Raw genomic sequence first — 19,999 nt, 5'->3', positions numbered from 1 at the left:
GGTATAAATCTCCATTACCCTTCCAATTCGTGTATGTTCCACATTCTGTGCTGCCATGTCCCCAAGAAGAGCTTTAGTAAAACAGCTTACCTGAAACAATCACCTCACTTGGAGAAAAAAGGATTACTTCTAGGGAGTTTAAGTGTTTATTTCCTCCTGCATCCAAGTTTGAATTTTACCTTATTTATGGAAGAAGAAGGAGAAGGAGAAGATGAAGAAGGTGGTGATTGGCTGAGACTCTCAATACAACCAATCTGAGCCAAAATATCCACCTTGAAATAAAAAAAGGTGCTCAGTAAATGAAGAAGTAAATGGGGAAAAAGAGAACACCAAAGCTAAAAACAGCAAATGCACAGCCAGGCTAAGTTCGCCAGAAAGTTCCAGCATGCCACTCATGCACAGACATTCCATGCAAAAAGCAAAGTCCCTATTGCGTATCGTGGCTTCTCTTCAATGCGTTAGTATGTATTCTAAAGACTGTTGTTGTCACAACACAGTATCACTGAAGCACTAAAAACAATCATAAACAGCACAAAAGGAATGGAGCAAATATCATGCAAGTCATACAATTGATGAAAAACACTTCAGAGGAAAAACACAGCCAACCTTTAAAAACTATTAGGATGTTGAACCAGTGCTTTCAAAGCCATCAAACACGTGAGATGAGCAAAGTGCCTGGACGATCCAAAGGAACCACAGAGCCAAGGAGGACCTACCAAGCCCCGCTGAGAGCACAGGAGAGCCCGCCAGCCCCGTGGGTGCTCCCGAGCCGCTGACTGGCTCGGTGTGCGGCACCGATGTGAGAACAGGTAACTGACACCCCCATGGAGCGAGTCAATGGCCAAACCAGCACCGCTGTTGAGAGGACAACCCTGGAGCCAGATTTCCAGGCTTCGAATCCCAGCTCCACAGCTATCTAGTAGAGAAGGCATTACTATCCACATTTACACAGCGTTAGGAGGATGCACTTTTCGAGTATAACCCTCTTGCGAAGTAAGTGGTGGTATTACTTCCATTTTGTAGACATAAATAAATTTGACTTTGGAAATCAACTGATACACAAAGTAGACAAACAAGATGGAGTATCAGGGAGCCAATTTACACTTCCATTTAAAACTAAAAAAAAAAAAAAAAAAAAAAAACAAAAAAGGTATGAAATTGCTTTCGAATCACTGGAGATCAGGCAACAAAGGACCTGACCCCAGCCCGGAAAGACTTTCCAAGCCACAGGTCAGGGACGGGGAACCACACAGACCACAGTGAATTGAGAAGACAGAGCTGGGGGCCCGAGGCAGGGAGTACTGAGGAGAGAGCTGCACAGAGAGCTCCGGGGGACCCAGGACTTAGGCTGAGCACCGATCAGCGTCTGCACTGAGGAAGCTACCATATGAAAGGACGAAGGATCAGTCCCTCAGGTGGGGCGGTTCCTACCCGCCAGAATGGAAGACCTCATTCACAGGGGTGGTGTCAGGTACAGCACTAAACAGATCAGCGAAAAACAGCCCTAGGTTGAACGTTGCTCTGGCCCCACTTTAAAAAGCTTAAACTGATAAAGAATTAAACTGTTTCTAAGTAACTTAACTACATGCCAGAACAGGACTCAAAAATATTTATGGGAATACAAAAATATCCAGCACATAACAGGGGAAAATCACAGTACCTGGCATCCAACAAAAAATCATCAGGCATGAAAAGCAGCAGGAAAACACGACCCACAACAAGACAAAAATACATCGGTTGAAGCTGACCCAGTAATGACACAGACGACAGAATCAGCAATACTTAAGAGCAGGAAAACTTTCAAATACTGATGAGACAGAAGAAACACTTGAATGGGCTTCCATGAAGTGTCAAATTTAAGCATAAAGGAAAAAAAAACCACGCTAGTGGACTGAAACACATTGCATCAATGTCAGTCCATGGGTCTATGATAATGCTTAAAAGAGAGAGAGAGGAAAATTCATTTGTCACTGTTTGCGGTGGCTATTAAAATAACTTTCTACTCTGAAAACTGGCAATTAAAGGGAAAGAACTAGGCATCTATACTGAATTCCAATAGAAACCGTTTTTCAAGGCAGCTAAGTAGCTCCAGGTAATGAAGGAAAGTGCTACTTTACACAGAAGAAAGCCAACTCAGTCAGCGTGGAAGGAACAACATTACTGATTCAGGCAAGGATTATCATCTGGTAGCAAACCATTAGGTGTATGGTTAATAGCACTAAATTAAGACAGATAATCTTCTGGTCATAAGGAGAAAACATAACTTGACAATGGAGGCACAAGACTGTCATTAACTTAACGAAAGGTCATTCTGATCATTAATGGTGGGGTGACCAGATATTATGCCTTCTGAGGTGATGTAGCATGAATACACATATCACCTATTCTTGCCCAAAATGTTCAATTTGAATCCTTTGAGCCTTTAGGTACAACTTCCAATTTACAAGGAATACAGAGGATAGAGGAACAACTTAAACTTATCAAAAGGAACAACCAGACAAGTCTAGAAGATAGGAGTTCTATAGGACAACTGGTGAGTCAGAATTTAATAAGTAGGAACTGTGCTAAAAAAAAAAAAAAGAAAAAAAGAAAGACTGACAAGGACTAAGGGACACCAGCAGATATAAAGCTTGGTCCTAGATTGGACACCATTTCATAAACAAGCTGTAAAGGACATTCTGGGGTCAGCTGGGAAAATTAAAACTGGTCTGGTGATTATGTGAGATGAAAACTTACTGAGAAGGAAAAGAAAGGATCATCCATTTTTAAAAGGTTACAAAGAGTAAATACTCTCACGCATGTCTCACAGGCATGCATGCGTTTACCCACGTTCACACAGAGAAAATGAGACACGCACCAAGGTGTAAACAGCAGTGGATGGTGGGAAGCTGATGCTCGTCTCTTTGCCAGTCTGACTTTCTAATTCTCTACAGTGTGTATGTACTGCTTCTGTAACAACAGAAGTTTATTTTAAAACATTCTAAAGAAAAAAACCCCACTGGTCTGTAACTGCTGACCACAAAAGCGACAGGTTCTGGTTTTGTTATATTTTGCTACTTTACTGTTCTCTGCTTCGGATATGACATCGTTGGGAGACAAGGAAGAGTAAGAATCAAATTCTTACTTCTGACACTGGCAACAATGCAAATGCAGTAAGACCTGGGCAAGGGCCTCTCTGGATAACAATGGTGAAGTCAACTCAGTTCACTGGTTTCCCAGTTGTTCTTCAAGGCATGGTCTAAGAAGAACAACTTTCCCTGCACGGATCATGAGGCTGGGAGAAGACGGGCCACAGGTGTGCACTTGAACTAGGTCAGACTTCAAGTGTGATCGGGGTCTGAGAATTAATGAAAAAGATAACTTACATTTCGTTACGGTTGCTTTCTGTTTGGCTTACTACCAAACCAGCCAACTGGAGTACAAAGAATATTTGGAGGTTCAAAAGATACTGATCAGTGGGCACAGCTCCCGCTGGCCACCTGGCTCCTTACAGAGGATGCCCAAAGCTCAATATAGGTTAATACAGATCATTCAGTTTGATATGTCTACCAGGTAAGAAGGGTCGCTAATCATGGGTGCACTGCCTTGTATATTGTCATCTTGGGGGAAAGGATCTGGAAGCATTTGAGGGCCCACCTTATTGCCATATAGGGACATTCCTGCTGTGCCTCAGTCACACACATACATGTTCTGTTTGTTATGCTGCCTGTCACACTACCACACCCTAATATATGCTCTCCCGCTCGAAGGAAAGAAGGAAGAAAGGACTTCAGGGCAAGACTTTGACCAGTGGGGCGGAGGCACAGCTCAGTGGTAGAGCACGTGCATGCGTGAGGTCCTGGGCCCAATCCCCAGTGTCCCCATTAAGGGGAGAAAGATCCTAAAACAAATAAATCAAAGAAAAAAAAAGACTTTGTCCAGTGGTATAGAACAAAAATGAATGGAAAGCTACTTGTTTTGTGAAGACTGAGGTAATTATGTTTTTGTTTGTTTGTTGCAACTCACCTGCATGACCGACATATCCGAAGTCTTAGATATATCTGACATTTCTCACTCATCAAACATCTAATAACCACATGCCAACTATGTTAGGATGTGGGAACAGAAAGCAAATAATGTGATTTCTATAGCCCATGAACATTTTAATCAGCTTTTGACAAACGTTAAAGTCTTTTTTTCAAAAAGGCCTATGGAAGGTATAAAATTCTCTCATATAAAAAGCCTAGCCATTTCAGCCCAAAACACAGAAGAATTTGCAAAATTTCCTATTTTGTTCTTATATATCTTCTGTCCAAAGGACATCACCTAATTCTATAGATGAACTTCTACTTACTTCAGAAAAACCACTAACAGAAATATAAAACTCGTACACTCTTTTTAAAGTCCATTTGTAGCCAATCACATCACTACTACTGACTGGAAGTTACCCCCAAAAAAGTTTAAATGGCTTAGCAGGTCCTTTATTAACTCACATTCTGAAGCTACAGATGTCAATTCCAGGTATTTATTTTTTAAATAGTGAAAGTTAAAGGGATAAAATTTGCCTTAAAAAATAGAAAATATTTGCTAAGAGGATTAACTTATTTTTTTCGCACAAAGTCTTAAGACAGGTAGCTTTATGTGCCAGACGGGATAGTGCTACAAGGAGCAAGGCCACCTGCCTCCAGATGGACTGCGTAATAAATGTCCACGTGAAACGGGCTTTTATGGGCAGTCCTCTGTGACGGCTGTGGTGCAACATGCTGACCAGCCCCTCACCACAGCAGTTTTAAGGTTAAAAACAAAACCAAACCACCTTTTGCCTTTGTCATTTCTCTCTTGTTAGATGAAACCAAACAGCAAAACAGCCTAAACAATAAAATTCAGCAGTGTGTATTTCTGAATGGGTCTCAGATGCAAAGAGCTGTCTGACATAAGGAAGGCATCTGTGATCAACAAGGCACAGAAGGCTGGCACTGCCTAATGCGGCTCTGGGGAAAAAGTCAACAAATCCTCTGAACAGATGTGTACAACCCTCCCTTAAAAAAGCCCTGCAACACAGTAAAAGGGATTCCTATGGGGCTGGGGAGGGGTGGGGAAACAGAACCACTGCGGTAAGGATTGTGTAAAGAGAAAAGTCCACCGTGCGACAGACCTTACCTTGAGATAATGAAGTAATAAGTCTTTGTGAAGTTTTCTCCTGCTGATTTGTTTTTAAATGGGCTATAAAATGGTCTTAAAATGGCCTACAAATGGACTTTTTTTGAGAAATGAGAAAGCAAAATGTAGTTTCAACATAAAATTACTAGTACCTTTCTCATTCCTTAATGAATTAAAATTCCGTCATAACAAACACCATTACATTGAAAATTTCTACATAATAAAAAGATGTTATATCCTTAAGTACCCACTTAACTTTGGGCGTTTAATATCCAAACTGTTAGAAATAATTAACAATCCCAGAGGATTTTCTGTAAGAGAATTTGCCTATTTTTAACTGGGTGACCCAGCAGATGGTAGAATGGCGGGCTTGCAACAATTCCTAGTCAGTCCTACAGCCAAAGTTGAGAACACAAACCTCCTTTAGACAGAGACTCAGGATGAAATCTGTAAATAACATTTTCCATTCAAATTACTTTTTCATGTATTTATGATTGAACAACAAAAAAATTATTCCAACATATGCAGAATACTCTACTATGGCGCAAAATCTCCTACTGGTTATGGGAATAGAAAAAGTAAGACAAAACCTCTGCTTCTCACCAAGCTTACAAGTTTACAAATAATATAACTTGTGACTAGAGTCATAAATGGTACTAACAGAATTGAGACCAAGAAAAGGAAAAAACAAAAAACGCTTCATGAAGGACATGATATTTGAGCTGAACCTGGAGGGATGGGCAGAGGCCGTCATTTTATCATTCTTGGAAAAGACGGCACAAGACACAAAGAAAGACATATTTGGAGAAGAGCCAGTTTGGCTGGGATTTAATACAAAAGTACAAGGATAAGGTAAGGATGGGGCCATGTTAAGGAATCACAGAAATATAACTGAGATTGGAAAGGTATCTGTTCCCATCTCAAGTTCAGAGGAATTTCTTACACAGTTTTCCTACCACGCGTTGTTCAGTGTCTGCTTGATATTCAGACTGAGAGGACAGTGACCGTCTCCCCAGCAGCTCTTTCTCCTGACGTGCAGAAACGGTTACCTGTTTCAGGAAGCAATGCGGGAGTCCCTAAAGTTTACAATGTCTTATTTTAGAGGCAGTGGTGTATAAGGTAACTACAATGAACAATTACTAAACCCCTACTAAGTACCAACTGTTCTAAACACTAGAACCATTTTTCCATTCACTCTTTCCAACAATTCTGTGAGGTCTTACAGATGAGGAAGCTGGGTACCTCACCCTGAGTCAAAAAGAAAGTATGAGATTTGGGGATAAAACCCAGGCAAGGTCTGGGATTGAAATCAAATGTTTTTCTGCTTTGCACATCTCCAGGGTGCAGACCACTCCGGTCCATAACAGTGGCTCACAATGAAGCTTAGTTAGGGTTTTAATGTGCAATGAAAAAGAGAGCACAGAAATAAGCAACATTTCAGAGAAACAGAAATGGGAAAGTCAGGAAGAGAAACTAGTTTTGTGGGGAATTAATAAGTGATTCTGTTCATGTGGAGTCCGAGATACAGAGAGGTAGGCAGAGATGTTCAACAAAAAGCTGGACGTTGAGCAAACCGAAGAGAAAATTCAAGGCTGGAGAGATGTTTATAAGGGAATCGTCTGCGTGGTTAGAGAGGGCAGAAGAAGGAGAGAGGTTGGAACAAAAAAGGTCAGAGGAACAAAATCGGGATCGTTCCTCGGAGGGAAGAGGTGAGAAAAGAAGGAAATACTTATTAAATGTCTTCCGTGTGTCCGATGCCACTTTATACAAGTGGCCTAGTCCTCCAGCAATTCAGGAAGCAGGTATTATCCCAAAGCCATGACTTCTGCCTAGGGAAGCCAGACTCAAACTGAGCTCTGACGCCAAACCCTGCACCATGCTTCCCACCACGCCAACCCGCCCTGGCCAGGAGGAAGGATGGATGAGAAATGTGAAACAGAAAAACAGACACATTCGGGGAACTGGGATACAGTATGATAAAAAAGCATCAAGAATTTTAACAAAAGGAGAAGCAGTTTATTCCAAGTATGTATATCTTTCTAGTGTTTAAAAAAGAAAAATAAATCCCTCAAGTCAAAAACCTCAGATAAAACATCTAGGTTTGTATGACTTTCAATTAATGTTTAGTCCCCATTGTTCTTTAAAAAGTACAAACAAAAACTTCTCACTAATTTCTCAAAAGTACGTTCTGCAGAGTCAGTGATCTAAGAGTTTTTTTTAAAGACATATACTGAGAACATTTTTAGAATCAAGGCAATGATATAATTTTAACACTGGGTGAAAAATAAGACAAGGACAACTGTGAACATATATCTTGTAATGACATCTGAGGTTCACTCCCATCAGCGGGTTAATTCATTCTAGTGGCACAGCCACTAATAGGAAATACTCTTGAACTGTAAAATACCAGAAAAATGACTTGACTAATAATGAAACCAATATTAACCACTAAAAACTATTCTTCATATCTAAAGGTACTGCAATAGCAGTCCTAATCCAACTTAAAATCTGTAATAAAAGAAGAAAACAATAAGAATCTGATTCATTTCTTGGTTATCCTTCAATAAGTCTTCTACCCAATTTTCCTCTGTGATGTGTATATATTTAAATACAAGAACGATAACATTACACATACTGATATGACTTTTAAAAAGCCCATTCACCCTTATCTGTACATCTAAAGCTACCCTCACTCTTTTTGGGAGGGAGGAGTATTTAGGTTTGTTTATTTAATGGAGGCATTGGGGATTGAACCCAGGACCTCATGCATGCTAAGCACACACTCTCCCACTAAGCTACACCCTCCCCACTACAGCTACCCTCATTCTGTCCTGTCATCTGTCTGGCCAGCCCCCCACTGATGACATGCACATTCCAGGCTTTGCCGTCACAGCAGAGCTGCAGGAAACCTCTTCTCCTGCCCAGATGGCCGTGTTCTGAGAGTAGAGCTGTCAGATAAACTCAGAAGGGCTGGGTTAGAGTATATGCACTTTAAATGTTAATATGTATTATCAAACTATCCTCCAAAAAGCTTCATCAATTTATCCTTTACCAAATTCATACCAGAATGCCTATTTGAACACGCCTTTCCTCACACTAGGTATTAAAACATTTTAATTCTCTAATTTGATAGAAGAATTTTAAAATGAGCACTTTCATATGTTTACTGGCTGTTTGTATTTCTTTCCCAATGAAAATCTGTTCACATCCTTTGTCCATTTCTTCTCCTGAGTTGTTTATCTTTTCCTATAGATTTATAAAAGTTCTTTGCATTTTAACAGAATTAGCTGATATCTCTGGCATGTTAGAACTTACTTTCCTAGTCTAATATTACTTTTTGACTTAAATGTATCAATTCTTTTCTTAATGGCTGCTAGAAATTCTGTTGTGCTTAGGAAGGCCTTCTATATTCCAAGGTTATTTTTAAATGTCTATGTTTTCTCCAAGCACTTAAAAAGAAGCTTTATCGTTTTCCAAATTAAATTGTTCCAACACATTTAAAGAATAATGCATTATATTTCTCTAACATTACAATTCCAGTCTATACCATAGCCAAGTGCCTGCACTATATTTTACAGATACAGGGTTCCCTCACATACTAGTTAAGGAAGAAAAAGACCGAACGGGTTGAGTGCATCAGCATCATCTGCCACTAACGGTTCCTGCACTCACCTCTGTGCCTGCTCAGTAAGAAGCTAGAACCAGAAGGTACCCAAGCAACCTGAAATTAGGAGTTTTAAGAAAAATAAAAGGAAGTGCTATTTTACACATTAAGTTGTAAATGTATGAACTCTGAAATGCAGTACAGCTTAAAAATACAAAGTCAAGGAAGGCTCAGATAAATTAAAAAATAGCAGGCTCAAAGTAAGTTATTCAGGAAAATCTGCAGATGGACATATAACCTTTTAGAGAGATCTTTCTAAAAAGATATGATTTAAAAGAAAGATACAACAGTCAGAAAGTTGGATAATGAGCAGCTGAATGTGGGGCTTTACCCTGCCTGTGTGGGAAGAAAGCCAAACTTCACACAAGAGGTGTTGAGAAGACGAAACCAGTGCTAGGGGGGGAGTCTGCGGGTACCAAGCTGGGGGTGGTGCGCCCTGTGAGAGGCCCGGCTCCTCCAACACACTCGTCCCCCAAATAAAACAGTCCTCTGGGAGAGAACTCAACGCCAGAATAACTAGAAAATCCCAAGAGACACATCCTGGTTGTCCACAAAGACAGCACTTTCTTACTGGCACTCAGAGAATCAAAGAGTGGGCAAACCTGTTAGCAATATTTTTAAAAGCTACTGATTAATAATGGTTGTCTGGTTTCCTGTTCATGACATCTTTCATAGTATCTAAGAAACATGCCAATTTTGGCCCATTTAAATTGTTCTCGTATCTTGGATAACTGATAGCATAGATGGCTACTGAAAATATTTTTACTTGATTTAAATTAAATTCAAATGCTCAAAATTAATTCACTATGGTCATGTTTCTGCCTTTTGTTACTCCTAGTTTCACTTCATTCTTTCTTTGTTTTCAAAGGATCTGACTAGATTTAATGTCCGACTGGAATAGTTAAATCCAACTTTAAAAAGCCAGTTATATTTTCTTCTAAATAACCTGGAAGAAAACTATTTAGACTCATGCTGACCAGTTTATATTACTACCTTTAAATACCGAGGAATCTTCTTCATGACCGAAAAAGATTTAAGCCTGACTTTCAATCTGCGTATGAACTAAAGTGCTTCATTCAGTCTATGCTGAGATAATGGTTGAAACGGGTTGCTGAGTTAAAATAAGATGAGTATTTCCATCTTTTGTTTCCTTCACTTATTCTATGATCATCTCAGTTTAGTTCCCCTTTATTGAAATGTTGTCTTTTACTTAATGCAAACCCTCTTACTGATGTTCTGTGTAACTCAGTGAATCTCAGCTGGGTTGACTTTGCCCGCTTGGCAATGTCTGGAGACAATTTTGATGACTGCCCCCCAGAGGGGTGTTACTGGCCAGAGATGCTGATAATCATCACAGGGAGGAGGAATCAGGCCCCAAATGTTAACAGTGCTCAGGCTGAGAGTCACCTGGCAAAAACGCCAAGTAAGGTTTAACTACTATTTCTTCACATTTTATCTCGAGTGAACTTTAACCAACCAGTGTTCTCAGGCGTTATACATTAACAAAATATAGGACAATGCTCAACTGTGGTGATAACTTTGCCTCTGAATTTTAAATATCTGGGCCAGACTAATTTGTAATTCAGGATGTTCACAAAAGCTATTTTAAAATGTATACAATCTGCAGTTAACACATGGTAATAATACTTTGCCAAGTCTCGTAAAAGGTTAAGATATAAATATCCTGTAAGCAAATAATTATAAGTGATATGATTATTAGGCTCCACATAATTTAAAACCTTTTATGTAGTTAAAAATATTGAGAAATAACATCCCCTAAAACCTATTCATTTCTAAAGATGCAGGAAGCAATAACATTTTCATATCCATCTTCTGAATTTTCTTGTTGACACTTGCTCTAGATAATCGTTTAGCAATAACTAAACTAGGCAGAGTCAACTAAACTGGTCAAATTCATCAAAGTTAATGTAAAATTTCAATATATTTTTCTCAAATTGTCCCACTAGAAGTAGCACAGTAACAGTACTGACTGCTGGATCTGCAGCCACTTCTCCAGGCACTGCAGCTGCAGGAGAGGGGGCTCGAGCTGAGAGCACGAGTAACACGTAAGGCCACAGAGACTTTGCCCTGGTCCAGCCAGAGCTCTGACACTGACCGCCGCCCCTCAGCAGAGGACCCTCTTCTTTCCACACCCTCACTTGAGAGGGTATTTCCAACTTATGGGGTCTGTGTTCATATCATGCCAGACTTTTAAAAGCAACTCTCAATGAACACCTGGCCTTGTCTTTTACAATCAACTCTAAAAACAGTCTTCAGCAGGTTTAATAGGCAAGTTCTTTGTTAAAACCCAGCAAGGAATGCCACACCAACATCTATCAGCTATTTTGTTCACGCTTTCAGGGAATGGCAACGGCGATGATGCATCTCAAGCTTTCACAAATGCGCTTTGCTCTCAGTGAAGCCAGCCGTACCCAGCAGGGTGAGGTGCGAAGACTTACCTGGTTACTACTGTTGGCAGCTGATGAATTGGCTTGAGCTGTACTTGCTGAGAGGGAGTCGAGGAAGGCTTGGTCAGCCACTGAATTTCCACAAGAAAACTGATCTTTCCCATCACTGGGCAAAATCTGAACATTAGAAAGAACCACAGTGATTTTTCACAGATTAGAGTCATTTCGGAGTTAGAGTCCCTGAGAGCAAGCAAGAATTGTCGTCTATTATGGAAAAGGGGTTTCAGCTCTTAAAAGGCAAGCAAGCCCAAGCACATTCGTCATAACGATTCCTCTCCACAAGTATGCAGAATTCTGGAAAATGCAACGAATGCCTGAATCAACTTAAATTCCCATTTTTTTTTATTGTTGTCAGTTTTTAGGACCCTGAATGCACAGTGCACAGAAGTAAGCTGTCTGGCAAGGCTGGGGTGCCTGCATATACACGTCCTTCTGAGATTTCATCAGATTCTCGAGAGGGTTCAAAGCTCCCCCCTAACTCTGTCAGGCACAAGACTGACGGCCTCCCATTCTGCAGGCAGCACCCGTACACATCCGCCCAGGCTCTATTCCTCGCCATGGAAGGGGGGGCTGAAGGCACCTTTATTCTTGATCTCGCTCCACTTTCACTCACAGGGAACCAGGCAACCCTAGTTTCTTTCTGTCACCTGGGATGAGAGGGACGCTCACCAAGTACCCAGGATTCAGTTTTGAGTGATCTACAGACACCCAGCAGGGGGCGCCAGGAGGTTGGCTCAGGAGAGAGTCTGACAGCTGCGTGGGTGTGTCCCTGGCAGGGACAGCTCCTTCAGGGAGTGTGACACTACCCTTGGCATCTATCACAACAGAGCTTAAACCAGACAACAGCTCACAGCAGCTCATTCGAGACCCCTCTGACTTTGGGGACCAGAGAAGAAACTGAGAGATATGTCCTAAATTAGTACAGGGAGAAGAAAGCTACTTTAAAAAACTTAAACTTTGTGAACCAATTCTACAATAAACAATACTGTAGGCAGCAGTTATTATACGATATTAGCAAAGGAAATATAAGGAGTTTTATTTAAAATAATTAAAAGTCGCTAACCTTGGAAGAAATTTAATCTAAATACTTGGAGTCACTCTTTGGAACTTAAGTCTGTAGGTAATACTTCCTCTTACTTGTACTTTAATGTATTTTCCACATTTTATATAATCAGCATGTATTACTTTCACAATGGAACTTTTTCAGTAAAGATAAAGTTATTTTCCAGTCTTGTCCTTTAAGCTGATAATTCATCAAAAGATGTTTGACCAAGACCAGGTTTAATTAACAAATGACAGTAAGTTCTTACCTCTACATAGTCTGTGGGAACAAGCCCTCGTTCTCCTTTGCTGTTTCTTCCTTCCAGCCACCCTCCACCAACATCCTTAAAAAGGTAAAGAACGAAAAAGATTATAGTTGGAATTTCCTGCAGAAATTTTGCTCTGGGCATTGTTATGCATAAGAAAGTAACGAACATTAACCTTTTCATTCCTACAGAACTAACACTGTTCAAAAATTTAAATTCTTAAGCCCTCTCTTTACGTCAGAAACTGATATAATCTAAAAATAAGAAAAATCAACTAATAATTGATCAAAGATTGAAAAAGTCTATTAATAGAATGCCATCATTTTGCAATTCCTTTCTATTTACTGGTCTGCGGCAGATTACAAAAATGGTGTGCGGCTCTGACTGTCAGAGGCAGAGTGCACACGCCCGCTTCAAGACTCTGTGCTGCGCTCGTGACCTCTTTGGCCAACAGGCTGCGGTGCGGATGACGTGGCTGAGCTGACAGCCTGGCCTCAAGAGGCTTCAAGTGAGGCTTCCGCTCACTCTTTTTTCTAAAAGAGCTGCTGTGAGAATAACTGTGGGTTACCAGCTGATGACAGAGACAAGGCCTAGTCTCCCCCTGCTGCCCCATCCAAAGCCAGGTAGCCCCCAGCAGAACCCAGACAGAGAGGCCCTGCCGGACAGCTCTGCCCCGGCGCCACGCTGGGTGACTGCAGACCCTCGGATGAGCCCAGGGCAGCAGAACCGGCCAGCGGACAGGAGGGGTCCCGATCCATGGTTGTTTAGGAAAAACGGATCCGTGGTTCCTCAGCTCTTCCGGGCAAGTTGTATTAATAAACTAAATAAGTACGCTATCCCAAGATTTCCATTTTTCAATGCTACCTCAGGAAAGTCCTACTTTTCCCCCTTAAAATAGTAAAGGTTGTCTTAAATTCATAAATCATACCCTCATTAGTTAATAATTTCCTGAATCTAGATAACACATTCTTTTTAAGTCATTTTAAGCCACAACTTTGTTCATTTTTGACCACAACAACAACTTAAAGACAATACTATTTTACCAAGAAATGAAGATACATTTTCATTAAAAAAAGAATATTCAATGGTAGATAAAAGAATCTTTAATCTCTTAATGGATTAAAAATAGAACCTATTTACTTATACACACTTTGAATAGTATCTAAAACTACATATACTTTTTCTAACCAGTAACTTTTTTTTTTAATCTAAGGCATAAAATAGGTCTAAAAATACTATCAATATTAAGAAACAGCCATCTTCTTGGTCATCCCTTGCTCTCCTTCCTTGATCTCTCTGTTGCCATGGTTCCCCCTCCCTCCCACCTGGTGGAACGGGTGCATCTCTCCTTCCTCCTCAAGTCTCCTTGGCCTTCCTGGCACCTCTCTTCACATGCTTACTCTCACAGATGTCCAGAGAGCTGGCCGGTCTCCAGGCATCATTTCTAGCTCTGCACCTCTACTTCTAAACTGATGCAAAGCTCATAGGGCAGGGCTGATTATTTATTAGTCTTTAAATTCAACATCAAAAAAAATAAACTCATTTAATCTTCCAGAGAAGTTCTTCTTCCTGACTTTCATGCTTTAATAAATCCATTTGCACCTTTCTTTCAGGTGCAAAGGCCAAAAATCCCAAGGACCCTTGACTATTACTCACCAATAGTATCTAATCAGCCACCAAGTCCTCCCGGCCTGACTCTCAGGAGCCTCCTGCACCCTTCTTCTCTCTGCTCCTATTGCTATGACCCGAAGCCAGGCTCCTACACTCCAGCCGCACCAGTTCACCCGGTACACCTCTGCAAGATTATTTCCTTGACGTGCAGGTCTCATCATGTCACCTCCTTACAACAGGATCAACAATGAAACCAGGCTAAACTCTTAAATGAATCCACTGCTTCCCAAATGAAATCCCAGTCTGTAGCCTGGCCCACAGGTCCTGTCTGATCTGGCTCTACGAGCCAGTTTTCTTAGCCTGTCTCCTACTGGCGTACGTACATCTGTGCTCCGGGGACACTTGTTTACATGCAGTGTCCCCAGCAGAGAAGAAGAACAGGGCTTAGATGCTGACAGATATGGTTCTGAATCCCTGTTTTGCCACTGACAAGCAGAAGGGTCTTGGGCACGTTACTTGACCTAAGGCTCACTACCCTCAACTGTAAAAAGAGATTAAAAACACCTACCTCAGACCCACAGGGACAATACCTCAAAGAACCTATGCACAGTCCTCAGCCGGGCGCCTGCCTTGTCAGCCGTCAACAAATGGCAGCTGCGGCTGCCGAATAACCCTGATTACTTTCTAATCTTGACACCTTTGTGTCCAGCTGGGATCTGTCTGGGATGTCGCTCCGTTTCTGCCTGCTACAACCCTATCCAGCTACTGCCAGGGGGTCCTAACTGTCCTTAATGTTTATATAACAGATTATTACTTCACTGTCAATACTTCATAAGTAACAGGAAAAAATTCATGTGGGTCTGAATGATCAACCTGCTAAAAAAATAAAAATTTAAAAATAAGTCCTTAAGGGGCAGATTTAAACGTGACAGTTCTTACCGGATTTGTAATTGTGATGATTTCTCCTTCACTAACTGTCAGTTCATTATTTCCAGGTTCAGCAGCAAAATCGTACATAACCCGAGCCTACAGGGAGCGGAGAGAAAAAGAGGAAGTCACAGATGTAAACTTGACAGTAAAAGAAAGAACCAGCTACATTGCTCACTTTGCAAACGTGCTGGTGTGAACAACACTTCATGACGGTGGCTACGGTTGTTTTGGAAGAAAGGAAGACACAGTACCAAAATGATTCACCAGCCCTCTTGGGAGGAAGAATGACACCAACAGTGAGAGACCCGCTCTGCTTTGGAAACAGGGAAGGTTTCTGGTAGCCGCCCACGCTGCATTTAGAGATCAGCCCCCCCCCAAGTACTCAAAATGCACCCAATTCACCAGGGGGAAAAGGCACGGCCTTCCTTTCAGGGGGTAAGAAGTGGGAATACGGATATTGTTCATTCTGGGAACACTCACTCTCAGGGCCTGAAACGACATCTATACAGACGTGTAAATATGTACCACATGTCAGATTCATCACCTTTAGCTTAATCCCTTACAAGAAAACTCTCACAATTCTTTACCTAGGATAAATTCTGAGGGTGCGGCATCCCTAGCCAGCTAAACTCAGAAATTTAAGAGGCGGGCGGCAAGGTGCATTCCTACTCCTCTGCTGTAATACTCCTGCTGCACGACTTACACGGGGCTGGGGTGTACGGGCAGGTAACAGGAGCAGCTGTGATTCTCAAACCTTTTCTTGCAGTAGAATCTTAATTTCATAGAAAACAGACTAAAGGGAAGCTGTTCTGGTTGATATGAGGTGGGGCTGCCCTTTCGGCCTCTTCCTCAAGAGGATCCTTGAGGCACCAACCCAGAAATGTGGACTCCTTGGAATAACTGCCATGCACATATTTCAAGAGAGAGAACCACTGCTGTAAAATATATATATATATATATATATATATATATATATATATATATATACACTTTTATAATATATATACTTTTTTATAATATAAAAAATTTTTAATCCATTTCAAATTCTAAATCATTGTCTTTCAGGGACTATCTTACAAAAGGAAGTCTATCTTATAAACTGCAGATCACACATACTGAGGAAAAATTTTTTTGTAATTTAATTTTGGTGGGGGCAGGTGATTAGGTTTACTTATTTATTTATTTTTTGGAGGAGGTACTGGGGTTTGAACCTGGGACCTCGTGCATGCTAAGCATATGCTCTACCACTTGAGCTATACCCTCCCACCCATATGGTTTGTTTTAAACATCACTTTGTCCTAACAGGCAAAGTGAAGCTGGCCTCAAACAGGACAAATGGAATTGCATTCATTTAACAAACAGTTGCTGTACACCTACCATACGGGAAGAACTGTGCTAGACCCTTCCGCTCACCAAGGCTCATTCTTCACACGTGCTTAGTGATGCGTGAAATCCTTCTAACCAAGATCAAGGATTCACATCCAGTGATAAAAGAGTGGGGGGGGCCCCAAAACCTAATTTATTTTGAAATACATCAAAAATAATAAGATGAACTGATGGAGGATTATGTGATAAAGCAGATACAGTAAGTAAAATGCTATCTATAGAATCTAGATAGTGAGTTTAGGGTGTTCAATGGAAAATGATTTCAACTTTTCTACATGTTTGATTCATAACAAAATGTTAGAAAGAAACAAACAGTAACACGCAGTCTGTCAGTCAAGAAATAGCATCAGATCCTTTACTCCTGTACACGGGCGGCAGGGAGGGACTGAAAGCCGGACTGCAGGCGGAGCGAGAATTCTGTAAGCATCACAGCTTTCCTTCGCTCACTATAAAGGACAAGGACACGAGGCCGAGGTGTTTTTCTCCAACAGCTGCAATAGCAGGTAGAATTCTGCTTGTTATGTTGGGGACTATTAAGAAACAAGTCAACCGACCTCAACTCCTTGTGCAATGAGGGCAGATAGTAGACACAGGCATGAGGAAGGAGAGGAGGAGGGTCCTGGCCGTGAGGAAGGAAGGTCCCCAAGCCAGGAACAGCCCCCACCCCCAGGACAGGGCAGAGGCCTGGTGGGCTGACAAAAGCTAGATGAGGAACTTGCTGTTTTGTTCCTGTTTCTTAAGAATCCTGATTAACACATTTTTTGATTCAATTAAATCCAAGTAACCCGCAGATATAGAATAGAAAAACCTCTTGTTTACTAAACTTACAACTTGGTGAAACAGAATGTGAAACAAGTCAAAAATAAAAAATGGAAACTCCCTTACACAGCTAAATATTACTTACTGTACATTTACCCACGGAAAAATGTCTGCAAACGCTGTAGGTTTATTTAAAACATTGATTTAGGACTTTTTTAAAAAAACCTTTTTAGAAATGTTTCTTAAAAATTAGAACTGAGACTAATTTTGGAGACCCAAAAGATTTTAAATGCATATCTTCAAATAAGCATAACATGTCAACAGAAAAAACAAAACCACTCAGCCTAGAGGAGCAACTCTTCTGACAAAGTTCAGGCAAGACTGGAAACCTCGAGGCACCATCTCCCACCACCTGCTCCCTCTCTCCTGACCCTCCCGCCCTTCCAGTGTCTTCTCCCTTCCCCCTTCCCCACCACTAGTCTCCATACAGATAAAGCTGCTGACCTCGACCTCAATCGTCAATCAGTCCAACTATTTCTGATGTGGTTTTTGAAAGAAAAGGTCTGTTTTTGTACACCGCCTTTTCCAATGTTAGCTGTGCTTTAAGAAATGACTCCTCAAGTATTTTCAAGAGCTAAATTTCCACAATTCCTGGTCGATATATAACTTCACCCTGTATACTGAATACATACTGTGAACCATGACTAATTTCTTCAATAGCAATTTCAAAAAGTATTACAGAAGAAGTGAATGGCCGGAAGACAGAAATCTTATACGTAAGTTTCATTACCTAGATACAGTAAAATAAACAGTGGATTCAAAGCTTCAAACTAAATGCTCCAGGCACCAGAATACTAAGTGTGCCCCACATACCTGCCTGATGTGCGCATAACCCGTCATCCTGAACACACATCTTCTTTTGGGAGGAGAGAGTATAAAAATATTCCTCCTTTTTGACAGATGTTGTAAACATCTGTTATTCTGTCTGCTTCACATCCCTTCCTTCTGGAAACTTCCTGCCTGACTCCAAGTGATTGGTGAGCATGTAACCCAGAAAGGGAAAGTCAGAATTCGATAGGGAGGCTGGAGGGAGTGGGACCTTTTCTCTGAAAGCGTGGCCAGCGGCTAACTAGCTGAGGTATGGGGAAGTCTGAAGAAGGAGGTGGGGGAATGTGGAGTGGAACGAGGGAGAGAAACAGCACCCAGAGGAGAGCGCCTGAAGGACAAGCCACTTCTCGCCTGGCACAGGAGCCAGTGCATCTCCTGCGCCGGAGCTACTGTGAGTTCAGGTGGTCACTTGCAACCAAGAGAGTCCAAGCTGATACAAACCGATAATCCCAAACCAGAACCTTTATTACGAAAACATTCTAAATAAAGAAAAACATTGCATATATGAAGTTCACTGCTAAATTTCCTATTTTGCAAAACGACCCCCCAAAACAACCTAAAATGTACAATGATAGAGAATTAAACAGTTCAAAATAGCAACAACAACAACAACAAAACAAAAACCAAACCAACAAACAAAAAAACTGGCAGCAAGAAAGTCACATGGGGGTTAGAATGCAGAAGACAAGCCCCCATTTCACACATCTGCTTCTTTAGTTTCACATACTTCACTATTAAATTTTGGAAACAAGCAGTAAATATTCAGCTGTGTAGCTCTCCAATCTTTAAAAGAGACACCCAATCAAAAAAACAAGCAAAATATATAAACCTTCAGAAATGTGGGGACTGAAGAATTCCTTACTAACTTGATGCTCTTGAGAACTAAGTTTTGCTTCTAGGTGGTATTTCTATATAACTAGTTATTCTTTTTAAATGGTTTAAATCTTTTTAAATGTTAGCTTGTTAAGCACACTCGTTTGACTTTTCATAAAGTCTTACATATTTAATGCCTTCCTGTATCTTGTCTCTAACCTACAGCATCTTCAAAGAAACAGAACTTACTCCAGTAGACTCTGAGAGCATTATTATACCACTGATACACATAGATGTATTTGTCCTTTCTCTAGGTGGTTAAGGCTTAAATGCTTTCTGGTTTACATTAATCTGTAATTTCCACAGCCTCTGTTAAATCCTGGCCTGTGCTTGTTCAGTTGTGCTTTTTAAATCAAATACAGAATCTTAAATTATCCCTGGAAAATTTCATCTTCTTAGATTCAGCCCATTGCTCCACCCTAGGAAGACTTCTCTGAATTCCAAAGCAATGATCCTTTTATCCCTTATCCTCTTTTGCTGAATGTCACCAGAAAGCCTGATGGGCGTGTGTGCCATAGTTTTAACCTGTGCCATCAGTAAAATTATTAAAATATGGCAGGGTCATGGTCCAAGATAGCTGCACATGATAAACTCTTTCCAAGAAGACATGGATCAATCAATTATGTTTTGGTCATGTTGCTCTTAAAATTTCCAAGTAAGGAAATAAAGTTAGTTTCTTTCCTTAAATGTTCACAAGCAAAGTGTCTGATAATCTATTCAAGACTATAGTCAAGATGATAGAGTTCTGTTCAGGTTTTTACTTTAACACTTACTCAAGTAAAAGATCTTTTTTCCAGTAAAGGAAATTTCTACAAAGAACTGGTAGCAGCCATTGAGAATGGCTGCAAATTTATTTTCTTACGCAAAATTTTCAAGAATAAACTACCAGTAAAATTGATATGTTCTTTTAAAAATGTTTTTTCCTAAAATGGGTTTATATCTGTTATCCTGAAATATGATGAACAAGAGGAATT

General features: G+C 40.7%; 1 protein-coding gene across 2 annotated transcripts in view; it reads right to left on the bottom strand.

The window, feature by feature from the left end:
* SNX9 (sorting nexin 9) overlaps positions 1-19,999 on the bottom strand; it is a 94,112-nt gene that overhangs the window by 39,859 nt on the left and 34,254 nt on the right. For both annotated transcript variants that reach the window (XM_072966103.1, XM_072966104.1), the window contains 3 exons: positions 15,129-15,215; positions 12,582-12,656; positions 11,263-11,388 (listed from right to left, as the gene is read on the bottom strand). In XM_072966103.1, coding sequence (XP_072822204.1) covers positions 11,263-11,388; positions 12,582-12,656; positions 15,129-15,215 — 288 coding nt within the window. The remainder of the gene's footprint in view (positions 1-11,262; positions 11,389-12,581; positions 12,657-15,128; positions 15,216-19,999) is intronic.

The sequence above is a fragment of the Vicugna pacos genome, chromosome 8 (assembly GCF_048564905.1).
Source record: "Vicugna pacos chromosome 8, VicPac4, whole genome shotgun sequence".
Taxonomy (NCBI): domain Eukaryota; kingdom Metazoa; phylum Chordata; class Mammalia; order Artiodactyla; family Camelidae; genus Vicugna; species Vicugna pacos.
The sequence above is the reverse complement of the archived record's forward strand: the minus strand, read 5'-3'. Positions and strand labels throughout refer to the sequence as shown.